At 40.8% G+C, this 12,641-nt stretch overlaps 2 protein-coding genes and 1 pseudogene across 6 annotated transcripts in view; all 3 read left to right on the top strand.

Moving 5' to 3' along the window:
* The window catches only part of LOC134859890 (protocadherin gamma-C5-like), a 196,874-nt gene that overhangs the window by 30,391 nt on the left and 153,842 nt on the right, over positions 1-12,641 (top strand). The window lies entirely within an intron of this gene.
* On the top strand, positions 5,694-8,284 carry LOC134860085 (protocadherin beta-4-like). The gene is made up of 2 exons (XM_063876931.1): positions 5,694-6,238; positions 7,523-8,284. The coding sequence occupies exons 1-2, from the start codon at positions 5,840-5,842 to the stop codon at positions 8,282-8,284; spliced, it is 1,161 nt and encodes a 386-aa protein (XP_063733001.1). The 5' UTR covers positions 5,694-5,839.
* LOC134860084 (protocadherin gamma-A7-like) lies at positions 8,994-12,371 on the top strand (annotated as a pseudogene).

Raw genomic sequence — 12,641 nt, 5'->3', positions numbered from 1 at the left:
TGTGTGTGTGTGTGTGTGTGTGTGTGTGTGTGTGTGTGTGTGTGTGTGTGTGTGTGTGTGTGTGTGTGTGTGTGTGTGTGTGTGTTTGTGTGTGTGTGTGAGAAAGGGAGGATGCAAGGCACTATTGTGGCCTTTTAAAAATAGGTACAGTATGTGCAAGCATCATGTTAAAGGAAAGGAATATACTCCTGTAAAGTGTGTCAGTGTCAATTCATTCTCATGGATAAGTGTTACAATGGATACATACTGGAAGCGAAATTCACTACTCAAATGTAGGTCACTGGAATTACCAGTCAGATTGGATCAAAGGGAAAAGATTATCTACTGTATTTATCTTTAGAAAACTATGTGCTGTTCAACTAAGTGTGTGTACATCCACAATATGTTCTTGACAGTTTTTAAGCATTTGTTTCCTCCATTACATTTGACATGATTGCAGCTGTTACATTGTTCAATAACCTGCAGGAAGTTCTGTGATTAGTGGGCACCACTTCCCAACACAATACAACGTTTTCCCAGACTTACTCGTTCATACTTATAGTCATTTCATATCTTAACATTACCATAGCAGGGTCTCTGTTTAAGCAGGTACTGAGAAACATGTTGTCTTTGAGCCAGACTTGTATTATTCTGAACTATTTTCAATAAGTCTTATTTTTTAATATTTATGGTTTGACAGGAAGGTCTGTTTCGTTACATTGGAAAATGCACAGTATACAATTCAAGCACCGGTCCATACCGGTTATGGTGTTGTCTTACTTACCCTCTAACATAAGCCTTATAAAAAGTTACAACCTGCCTGCAAAGTAAACAGGCGATGACTGTGTGAAAAAAATCCCCTAAGCCTCTAGTATTATGTGGATATGACCGAAGCTTAAATAATACACTATCCACATTTCAAGCGTGATACTAGGCCTCCCTTTCTATAGGGATATGTGTAAGATTTTGGATCTGATATTCACGGGAAGACATCGATATTCTGAAGAGCAAAGTCATGTTATTTGAAGGGAGAGTCTCTTTTCTGCATTGTTGCTGCAGTTAGTGGACAAATTTGTTATTCTATACCAGAGGAGATGAGGAAAGGGCTGTTTGTCGGAGACGTTGCAAAAGACCTGCGCTTGGAAGTAAAAAGGTTGGTTTCTGGTCGGGCTCGACCTGTTATAGAGGATGATAACCAATATGTCGCGCTGAACCAGAACAAAGGACATATCGTTGTCAATGAAATAATTGATAGAGAACAACTATGCGGAAAGAAATCACCATGCAGCTTTAGTCTAGAGATTGTGCTCGAGGATCCACTTGAATTGTTTTCTATAACCATCGAAATACAAGATGTAAACGATCATGCTCCTGCTTTTCCCAAAAAGAAGACTGATGTGGAAGTAAATTCACTGCAAAGTTATACTTTAAAGGAAACTCGTCATTTTGTTATGAAACAACACACTCGCACAGACGGGAGTAACTATGCTGAAATTATGCTTCAGAGTGGTTGGATCACGAAAAGCAAAGCGAGCATGCGCTTATATTAACGGCTGTCGATGGTGGGGACCCACAGAGGTCTGGGACAGTAAAGATACATGTGTCTGTGCTGGGTGCAAATGACAATGCACCCATTTTATGCACTCCGAATACAAAGCATCAGTCTTGGAAAATGTTTTGCGGGGCACAGTTGTTGCTAGAGTCAGTGCCGAAGATGCGGATCAAGGTTTTAATGGCAAACGTAACATATGCCTTCACTCATGTAGAGGAGGATCCACCATGTCCTTTTGCAATAAACTCTTATACGGGAGAGGTTAAACTCACCAATAACATTGATTATGAGGCTTTTCCAAATTACGAAATACACCTTCAAGCAAAAGATCCATGGGGTGTAGTGGGTGGGTGCAAGCAAATTATCAGTTGAGATAGTTGATGTGAATGATAACAGTCCAATAATCATAATGGCTTAATTTTCTGGTAACATTTCTGAGGATTCTACTCCAGAGAAAAGCGTTCCAGGTACAATATCACTCTCACAGCCACAGATGAGGGCTTTCCTGCCTTATCAGGCAAAAAGAACGATAAGTTTAGACGTAGCTGATATTAATGACAACACACCAGCTTTTGACCAAAGTGTTTACATCGCTAATGCAATGGAAAACAAAGGTGGTTGCTTTTGATGTGAACTCTAGACAGAATGCCTGGCTCTCCTATAAACTGCAGAAAGCCACAGACAGGGCGCTGATTGAAGTGGGCTTACAGAATGGAGAAATAAGGACTATCCGCCAGGTGACTGATAAAGATGCTGTGAAACAAAGACTGACTGTTATAGTGGAGGACAACAGGCAGCCCTCTCGTTCAGCTACAGTCACTGTTAACGTGGCGGTGGCCGACAGCTTCCCGGAAGTGCTGTCTGAGTTCACTGACTTTACACAGGACAAGGAGTACAATGACAACCTGACTTTTTACTTGGTGCTGGCTCTGGCTGTAGTGTCCTTCCTCTTCATCACGTGTTTAGTGGTTATTATATCAGTGAAGATCTATAGGTGGAGACAGTCTCGCATCCTGTATCACTCCAATCTCCCTGTGATTCCATACTATCCTCCACGTTACTCAGACACTTTGGGGACAGGGACCCTCCAACATGTGTACAATTATGAGGTGTGCAGGATGACTGGTGACATCAAGTATAAGCAACCAATGAACCAAAGTTTGGTTAGTGTGGATGATGCTGGGACTGAAACTCTGGAGAAAGGAGAGCTGTCACCAGGTGTATCACCATGTCTACTCTGGTAAGTCAGTTTGTCCGGTTTAAATCATATCAGCTTTACATTCATGAACATCATGATTTATATATAGAAGCTTTACTTTCATATAATGACCTAACTTATTGAAGACTGGACTGGTGCAAAATTGATGCAGGATGTATTCTCTGTTCTGCAGCTCCTTCGCTGTCCATGGTGCTGAATATTTGCTGAGCCCTGAGATGCTCTTTTATAAGACTCAATGAAGACGTTCTTGGCTATATTTTAAGACCCTGGTTTAATTGAATGATTCAATTAAGTTTTTGTTTCATGATAATAATATTAATAACATGTATCATAAGTACAATTATCATAATAATAGTAATAATAATAATAACACTGCAAAAATATCCTTTTTGCTATTACTTCTCTGATACTTGTATTCTCTCAATCCTTTGAACATAGAGCTAGACTGGGTTCATACATCAATGCACATTATAGTCTCTGTTTTTGTTTATATTGATAGAATAGAATAGAATAGAATAGCCCCATTGAGGAGGAGTTGTTGTTGTCCAAAATATGTTGGAGGTTTAAATGTTAAGTAAATGTTTTGTATCAATGCAGCAGAGCCTTTTCTTCTGTATTTGTTTAGTTTTTCAACTTTACACGAATGAAAACTAAATTAATGGCAACATAGATTTTTTTTTTTTTTTACCAAATGTGACACAACCTTATCATTACAGCTGAAACTCATACTCATGCAGTTGGTTTTTCTTGTGATGCACCTTCAATATTTTATCCTCTAAGTGATGCTGTTGCCTGGTAAATCATTTGACTGTGCATCGTGATGCAGTTCTGTTACCTCCCCGTCACTGCGTTGTACAGGAGTGGATGATCTGTATTAATATGAGCTGGGGCTCATCGGAGACAGAACCAATTTGTTAGCCTTCCTATATTCTAAATCAATCTCAATTGTATGCGTTTTCATCAGTCATTTAAAATCTTCATCTCATTGTCCGGTTTGCTTTAAGACCCTGGTTTTCCATGGCCTTTCAAGGCAATTTTCGAGACGGAGGAGTGAGATGGCGATTGTTTGGACAATTGCGAGGGGGTCTATGTCGTTTCGCAGGTTCGGTATTTGGCCACGGTCATTGAAAATGCACCAAAAGGCACACACATTGTCACCGTTAATGCAAGCGACTTCGATAGCGGTGTAAACGGAAAGATAACGTATTCATTTTCAAAATCAAAAACAGGAATAGCTGATTTGTTCGAAATAGATGAGGCTTCTGGGGAAATATATCTGGCTAAGGAAATAGATTTTGAAAAAGACAAAAAAATTGAGTTCAGGGTTGAAGCCAAAGATCCTGGCGGACTGACATATTCTAGCAAAGTTGAAATTGACGTAATCGATGTTAATGATAATGCTCCGGTAATTAACGTGATGTCCTTCACGAGCCCTGTGTCTGAAGACTCCCCCGCTGGTACAACTATTGGCATAACTAATGTTAAAGATCTGGATTCGAGTGAAAACGGACAAGTAAGGTGCACGATCAAAGGCAATGTTCCTTTTAAAATTAAATCCATTGTAAGAAATTACTATGCATTGATCACTGAAGCTGCGTTAGATCGTGAAAATATGCAAGAGTATAACATTACTGTTATTGCCTCAGACACTGGCTTGCCACCACTCTCAACTACAAGAAACTTTTATCTTAAGGTTTCTGATGTCCATGATAATGCCCCTTTTTTTCCTCAGGGCGTTTATAGCAACGGACAACGGGCAGCCCTCTCGTTCAGCTACAGTCATTGTTAACGTAGCAGTGGCAGACAGCTTCCCAGAAGTGCTGTCTGAGTTCACTGACTTTACACAGGACAAGGAGTACAATAATAAACTGACTTTTTGCTTGGTGCTGGCTCTGGCTGTAGTGTCCTTCCTCTTCATCATGTGTTTAGTGGTTATTATATCAGTGAAGATATACAGGTGGAGACAGTCTCGCATCCTGTACCACTCCAATCTCCCTGTGATTCCATATTATCCTCCACGTTACTCAGACACTTTGGGGACAGGGACTCTCCAACATGTGTATAACTACGAGGTGTGGAGGACGACTGACTCCAGAAAGAGTGACTGTAAGCTCGGCAGAGCTGGTAGTCAGAACGTACTGATAATGGACCCCAGTTCAACAGGGACGATGCAGTGGATACAAAGTGAAAACAGCATCCTGGATGAACCTGACTCCCTGAGGTTAGTTAAACATTACGTTTAATGTCGTTATCCTTCATTCTGTGTTTATGTTACAATAACAGAAAAGTGCTCAACGACGTTGCGTCCTCTTCAGCACAATGGACAGCCCCTCATATTGCATGATTGGAATACTGCTTGTATCAATCAGAACTTCGGAACTATATTGTTCTTTCTTCTCAGATACTTTTATGCTTTTTTCAAACGCATCCATCATATACGTTTTGTGTTACTCTGGACTGATAGCTTGTTATTTTTTGTATGGAAAAACCTTTTGTGTTCAATAGCTTTCCCGAACTCCTTACATTTGCTCACACAGCTCTGCCCCGAAGTTGTAATTTTCGTATTGTTGTTGATCATTTGTGTGACGAGTATTGCGTGTATTGTATTTTTACTACAGAGATAATTACACAAACAGCTTTATATCTATACTCGGGGTCAAACACGTTTATAGAATGAGGTTATTTTTGTCTTGCAGAATACTGTAATACAATATTTCTGATAATTGTATTATCTAACTATCAGATTAAATGAGTCACAAAATATTTCCAGTTGATTTATTAGTGCATTTTGATTCTGATGTTGGACTCTAAGCGACGCTGTTGGTCAATCCATTTTTTTTTCTCTAAAACATACTCACACAGTCCCCTCCTTTACCACCGTAGCTTATGAGTGAAAGGGAAGTGGTTTGCAGTAAGTGGGCTGACATCCGAGGGAAAGAGACCGGCAATACTTTCAATCTCTATATTATATAGAGTAAACAAAAACGAAGACGTCATTTTTCTTTGCACGTACGTCCAGTGTCTTTTTCAGGATTCGTAGTATCGTCTTTGAGTCGCAGCAGACCATATTTTCCTGTATTTATTTTTCTATGGCGTGGAGAATCTCTTCCTATTCGCGATGCATGAAATGGCGCTTTGGATGCAGACAGAGTGGGAAGCTCCTGTTTTTCTTTCTTTATCTAATGCAAGTAGTCAGCGGACAAATCCGATATTCAATCCCAGAGGAGATGAAGAAAGGCTCTCTGATCGGTAATGTAGCACAGGACCTTGGTTTGGATCTGAAGAGGCTTCGTTCTGGGCGGGCCCGTATCGTGGCCGGAGAAAACATCCAGCACACCGAGCTGAAGACAGACAAAGGGATTCTAGTCGTGAATGAGAGAATAGACCGAGAGCAGCTTTGTGGATACGTAACGCCTTGTAGCTTTACCTTTGAGATTTTATTGGAACAACCAATGGAGCTACACCCAGTGACAATAGAAGTATTGGACGTAAATGACAACGCTCCTATTTTCCAAAACAGTCACCTGAAATTTGAAATAAGCGAATCAGCCGTGCTTGGTTCTCGATTTGTTTTAGAGAGTGCCGACGATGCTGACGTTGGGGAAAACAGTCTGCAAAATTACGTATTAACTCCGAACGATAATTTTATTTTGAAACAACATGTCCATCCGGACGGCAGTAAATATGCTGAAATGGTGCTTCAGAAACCCCTGGACAGAGAAGAGCAGCAAAGCTTGTCTCTAAAACTGCTGGCAGTAGACGGTGGAAATCCACAGAGATCTGGTACAGTAAATATAGATGTATTTGTTCTTGATGCCAATGATAATACACCTGTGTTTAACCAGACACTGTATAAGGCCACGGTCATTGAAAATGCACCAAAAGGCACACACATTGTCACCGTTAATGCAAGCGACTTCGATAGCGGTGTAAACGGAAAGATAACGTATTCATTTTCAAAATCAAAAACAGGAATAGCTGATTTGTTCGAAATAGATGAGGCTTCTGGGGAAATATATCTGGCTAAGGAAATAGATTTTGAAAAAGACAAAAAAATTGAGTTCAGGGTTGAAGCCAAAGATCCTGGCGGACTGACAGATTCTAGCAAAGTTGAAATTGACGTAATCGATGTTAATGATAATGCTCCGGTAATTAACGTGATGTCCTTCACGAGCCCTGTGTCTGAAGACTCCCCCGCTGGTACAACTATTGGCATAATTAATGTTAAAGATCTGGATTCGAGTGAAAACGGACAAGTAAGGTGCACGATCGAAGGCAATGTTCCTTTTAAAATGAAATCCAATGTAAGAAATTACTATGCATTGATCACTGATGCTGCGTTAGATCGTGAAAATATGCAAGAGTATAACATTACTGTTATTGCCTCAGACACTGGCTCCCCACCACTCTCAACTACAAGAACCTTTTATCTTAAGGTTTCTGATGTCAATGATAATGCCCCTTTTTTTCCTCGGGGCGTTTATAGCGCATACATCACAGAGAATAATTCTCCGGGTGTATCTGTATTAAGTGTTCATGCTAAAGACCCCGATGAAAACCAAAACGCCCGTGTTTCCTATATTTTGGAAGACTGTGAAATAGGCGGATCTCCAATTTCTATATATGTTTCTGTAAATGCAGAAAGCGGAGCAGTACATGCAGTGCGCTCATTTGATTATGAACAAATTAGGCAAGTTGTATTCACTGTCAGAGGTCAGGATGGAGGCTCGCCTCTGCTCAGTAGCAATGTGACTGTGAAATTACTGATCCAGGACCAGAACGATAACCCACCTCAGGTCCTGTACCCAGTCCAGACTGGTGGCACTCTGGTGGCTGAGATGGTGCCTCGTGCAGCAGATGTGGGCTATCTCGTCACTAAAGTTGTGGCTGTTGATGTGGACTCTGGACAGAATGCCTGGCTCTCCTATAAACTGCAGAAAGCCACAGACAGAGCGCTGTTTGAAGTGGGCAGACAGAATGGAGAAATAAGGACTATCCGCCAGGTGACTGATAAAGATGCTGTGAAACAAAGACTGACTGTTATAGTGGAGGACAACGGGCAGCCCTCTCGTTCAGCTACAGTCATTGTTAACGTGGCGGTGGCGGACAGCTTCCCGGAAGTGCTGTCTGAGTTCATTGACTTTACACAGGACAAGGAGTACAATGACAACCTGACTTTTTGCTTGGTGCTGGCTCTGGCTGTAGTGTCCTTCCTCTTCATCACGTGTTTAGTGGTTATTATATCAGTGAAGATATACAGGTGGAGACAGTCTCGCATCCTGTATCACTCCAATCTCCCTGTGATTCCATATTATCCTCCACGTTACTCAGACACTTTGGGGACAGGGACCCTCCAACACGTGTACAATTATGAGGTGTGCAGGACGACTGACTCCAGAAAGAGTGACTGTAAGCTCGGCAGAGCTAGTAGTCAGAACGTACTGATAATGGACCCCAGTTCTACAGGGACGATGCAGTGGATACAAAGTGAAAAGAGCACCCTGGATGAACCTGACTCCCCAGAGGTTAGTTAAACATTACGTTTAATGTCATTATCCTTCATTCTGTGTTTATGTTACAATAACAGAAAAGTGCTCAACGACGTTGCGTCCTCTTCAGCACAATGGAAAGCCCCTCATATTGCATAATTGGAATACTGCTTGTATCAATCAGAACTTCGGAACTATATTGTTCTTTCTTCTCAGATACTTTTATGCAGTTTTCAAACGCATCCATCATATACTTTTTGTGTTACTCTGGACTGATAGCTTGTTATTTTCTGTACTGTAAAAACCTTTTGTGTTCAATAGCTTTCCCGAACTCCTTACATTTGCTCACACAGCTCTCCCCGAAGTTGTAATTTTAGTATTGTTGTTGATCATTTGTGTGACGAGTATTGCGTGTATTGTATTTTTACTACAGAGATAATTACACAAACAGCTTTATATCTATACTCGGGGTCAAACACGTTTATAGAATGAGGTTATTTTTGTCTTGCAGAATACTGTAATACAATATTTCTGATAATTGTATTATCTAACTATCAGATTAAATGAGTCACAAAATATTACCAGTTGATTTATTAGTGCATTTTGATTCTGATGTTGGACTCTAAGCGACGCTGTTGGTCAATCCATTTTTTTTCTTCTCTAAAACATACTCACACAGTCCCCTCCTTTACCACCGTGGCTTATGAGTGAAAGGGAAGTGGTTTGCAGTAAGTGGGCTGACATCCGAGGGAAAGAGACCGGCAATACTTTCAATCTCTATATTATATAGAGTAAACAAAAACGAAGACGTCATTTTTCTTTGCACGTACGTCCAGTGTCTTTTTCAGGATTCGTAGTATCGTCTTTGAGTCGCAGCAGACCATATTTTCCTGTATTTATTTTTTCTATGGCGTGGAGAATCTCTTCCTATTCGCGATGCATGAAATGGCGCTTTGGATGCAGACAGAGTGGGAAGCTCTTGTTTTTCTTTCTTTATCTAATGCAAGTAGTCAGCGGACAAATCCGATATTCAATCCCAGAGGAGATGAAGAAAGGCTCCCTGATCGGTAATGTAGCACAGGACCTTGGTTTGGATCTGAAGAGGCTTCGTTCTGGGCGGGCCCGTATCGTGGCCGGAGAAAACATCCAGTACACCGAGCTGAAAACAGACAAAGGGATTCTAGTCGTGAAAGAGAGAATTGACCGAGAGCAGCTTTGTGGAGACATAACGCCGTGCAGTTTCAGCTTTGAGGTGATTTTAGAAAACCCAATGGAGTTGCATCAAATTACAGTAGAAATAACAGACATAAATGATCATTCTCCTACGTTTAAAAGAGATACTATCCGTTTCGAAATCAGTGAAATTGCTAGTGGTGGCGCTCGTTTTTCATTGACAAGTGCAGAAGACCCAGATGTTGGTGTCAATGATTTAAGGGAATATTTTTTGACCGAGAATGAGAACTTTATTTTAAAACAATACTCTAATGCCGATGGAAGGAAATACGCAGAGATGGTGCTGCAGAAGCCTTTAGACAGAGAGACCAACCCCAATCTGTCTCTAAAGCTGATAGCTGTAGACGGTGGAACTCCGCAGAGATCTGGTACAGTAAATATAGATATCACTGTTCTTGATGTGAATGATAATGCACCTGTATTTAATCAGTCTGTATACAAAGCTACAGTAATGGAAAACGCTCCCAGGGATACATACGTCACCACTGTTAACGCCAGTGACGCAGATTTTGGTTCAAATAGTATTGTAATGTATTATTTTTCTGACCTCAATAGTGGGCTCGGTAATTTCTTTATGATTGAAGAAAGAACTGGGGTCGTATTTATAAGAGGTTCTATCGATTATGAAAAAGACAAAAAGTACGAACTCAGAATAGATGCAAAAGATCAGGGAGGTTTAACAGATTCCAGTAAAGTGATAATTGAAGTAATTGATGTAAATGACAACTCCCCTACGATTAGTGTCATGTCATTCACTAGTCCTGTGTCAGAAGATTCTCCTCCTGGTACAACCATTGGCATTATAAATGTGAAAGATCTTGATTCGGGTGCAAACGGACAGGTAGCATGTAAAATAGAACAAAATGCACCTTTTAAGATTCAAACTAATTTAAGAAATTACTACACTTTAGTAACAGATACGATATTAGATCGTGAAAGTGTTTCAGAATATAATATCACTGTAGTTGCAACAGATGCAGGAATTCCTCCTCTCTCGACAAAAAGAACATTTTATTTAAAGATCTCTGATGTGAACGATAATGCTCCTGTGTTTTCACAAAGTGTATACGATGCGTTCATTGCAGAGAATAACTCTCCAGGTATTTCTGTTGTCACTGTGAGAGCTAAAGATCCGGATGAAAACCAAAACGCCCGTATATCTTATATTCTGGAAGACACTAACATCGGCGGGTCTCCCATTTCTGAATATATTTCTATAAATGCAGAAAGCGGAATGATACATACATTACGCTCATTTGATTATGAGCAGATCAAACTGTTGGTTTTCGTAGTTAAAGCTCAGGATGGAGGCTCTCCTCCACTCAGTCGCAACGTGACAGTTAAAATACTGATCCAGGACCAGAATGACAACCCTCCTCAGGTCTTGTACCCAGTCCAGACTGGTGGCTCTCTGGTGGCTGAGATGGTGCCTCGTTCAGCAGATGTGGGCTATTTGGTCACTAAAGTGGTGGCTGTTGATGTGGACTCTGGACAGAATGCCTGGCTCTCCTATAAACTGCAGAAGGCCACAGACAGGGCGCTGTTTGAAGTGGGCTTACAGAATGGAGAAATAAGGACTATCCGCCAGGTGACTGATAAAGACGCTGTGAAACAAAGACTGACTGTTATAGTGGAGGACAACGGGCAGCCCTCTCGTTCAGCTACAGTCATTGTTAATGTGGCGGTGGCGGACAGCTTCCCAGAAGTGTTGTCTGAGTTCACTGACTTTACACAGGACAAGGAGTACAATGACAACCTACTTTTTACTTGGTGCTGGCTCTGGCTGTAGTGTCCTTCCTCTTCATCACGTGTTTAGTGGTTATTATATCAGTGAAGATCTACAGGTGGAGACAGTCTCGCACCCTCTATCACTCCAATCTCCCTGTGATTCCATATTATCCTCCACGTTACTCAGACACTTTGGGGACAGGGACCCTCCAACATGTGTATAACTACGAGGTGTGCAGGACGACTGACTCCAGAAAGAGTGACTGTATGTTCGGCAAAGCTGGTAGTCAGAACGTGCTGATAATGGACCCCAGTTCAACAGGGACGATGCAGCGGATACAGAATGAAAAGAGCATCCTGGATGAACCTGACTCTCCTCTGGAGGTGAGTGAAACATGCTATTTTCGTCTTTTTGGCCCCTTGCTTCTCTTTGTGTTTCTAGTTTCCTTTCAGCACCACGGTCAGATCCTTTGCCTTTCAGGTCCTGATCGAATTGCTGTATCTGTTAAACATTTTTTATGTTAAATATTAACATATTTATGGTATTGTTTCTCAATAAGTTTTGTGGAAATAAATGCAGCACCAATAATGTTCAGCCTTCGGGTGTGCAGTTTATTGGCAACGTAATCATTCGTTAGATACCATTTATTTTAGAAATACAAATTTGTTCAATTGTTTTGTCACATGAGCAGGTAAAACATGTCCACGCTTGGAAAAGTAAGATCCTGTTAAGTGTGGTTTACGTTAGCAACACTTGCATTTTGAGCAGTGCTGTGCAATGTCTTAATGTTGAACCAGGATCCTCCACTTACATGATATTTTTTTTTAGGTGATTAATTTATGAAACCTCGCAAATGTTGAATCATCGTAGGCAGTCAATCATATTGCGTTTAAACATGCATGTATTTTTTTACATGAAGATTACCTTTTTATAATATATATATTTTTGTTTTATCTTGTTCAACCGTGTGCACTGTATACCACTTTTCTTTTAGTCATACAGGCCCTATTGCCTTTAACCAATACTCAGAATCTGGTATTATAATTGCAAAGTATTTCAATTCATCACAGTAAAGTGTCTTTTTTTAAAGACCTTCCGAAATTATTTCTACCCTAGATAGAGTTAAATGTGTCTGCTTCAGAGTTTGAGTGTGGTAAGGGCTGTAACTGATGTTCAGTTTTTAGACTCTGAGGGACGCTGTTGGTCAGTAAATTATATCCCGTGTAATGTCATCATTCAGTCCATCCCTTGGCAGACTATACAGTAAAGAAGGCTCTCTGTTTTGTCGAGGTATAGGGCACGAAAGAGAAAACATCATCTCACAGACTTGCATTTAAAGGCGGAGGCGTAATTAACCACCAGTAAACGGATATATCGAAACTAGCTTTACCACCTTTCCACCGGATACAGATCACATTTTTTATTCTGTGTTGCCGTGAT

This window comes from Eleginops maclovinus, chromosome 23 (assembly GCF_036324505.1).
Source record: "Eleginops maclovinus isolate JMC-PN-2008 ecotype Puerto Natales chromosome 23, JC_Emac_rtc_rv5, whole genome shotgun sequence".
In the NCBI taxonomy this organism is placed as follows: Eukaryota; Metazoa; Chordata; class Actinopteri; order Perciformes; family Eleginopidae; genus Eleginops; species Eleginops maclovinus.
Note: the sequence above shows the minus strand (reverse complement) of the source record. Positions and strands in the feature narration are given on the sequence as shown.

Coding starts and splice junctions, on each gene's coding strand:
- LOC134860085 (XM_063876931.1), top strand. CDS start 5,840: ATGGCGTGGAGAATCTCTTCCTATTCGCGATGCATGAAATGGCGCTTT. Junction 6,239..7,522: donor TGACAATAGAAGTATTGGAC/GTAAATGACAAC, acceptor TTACTGATCCAG/GACCAGAACGATAACCCACC.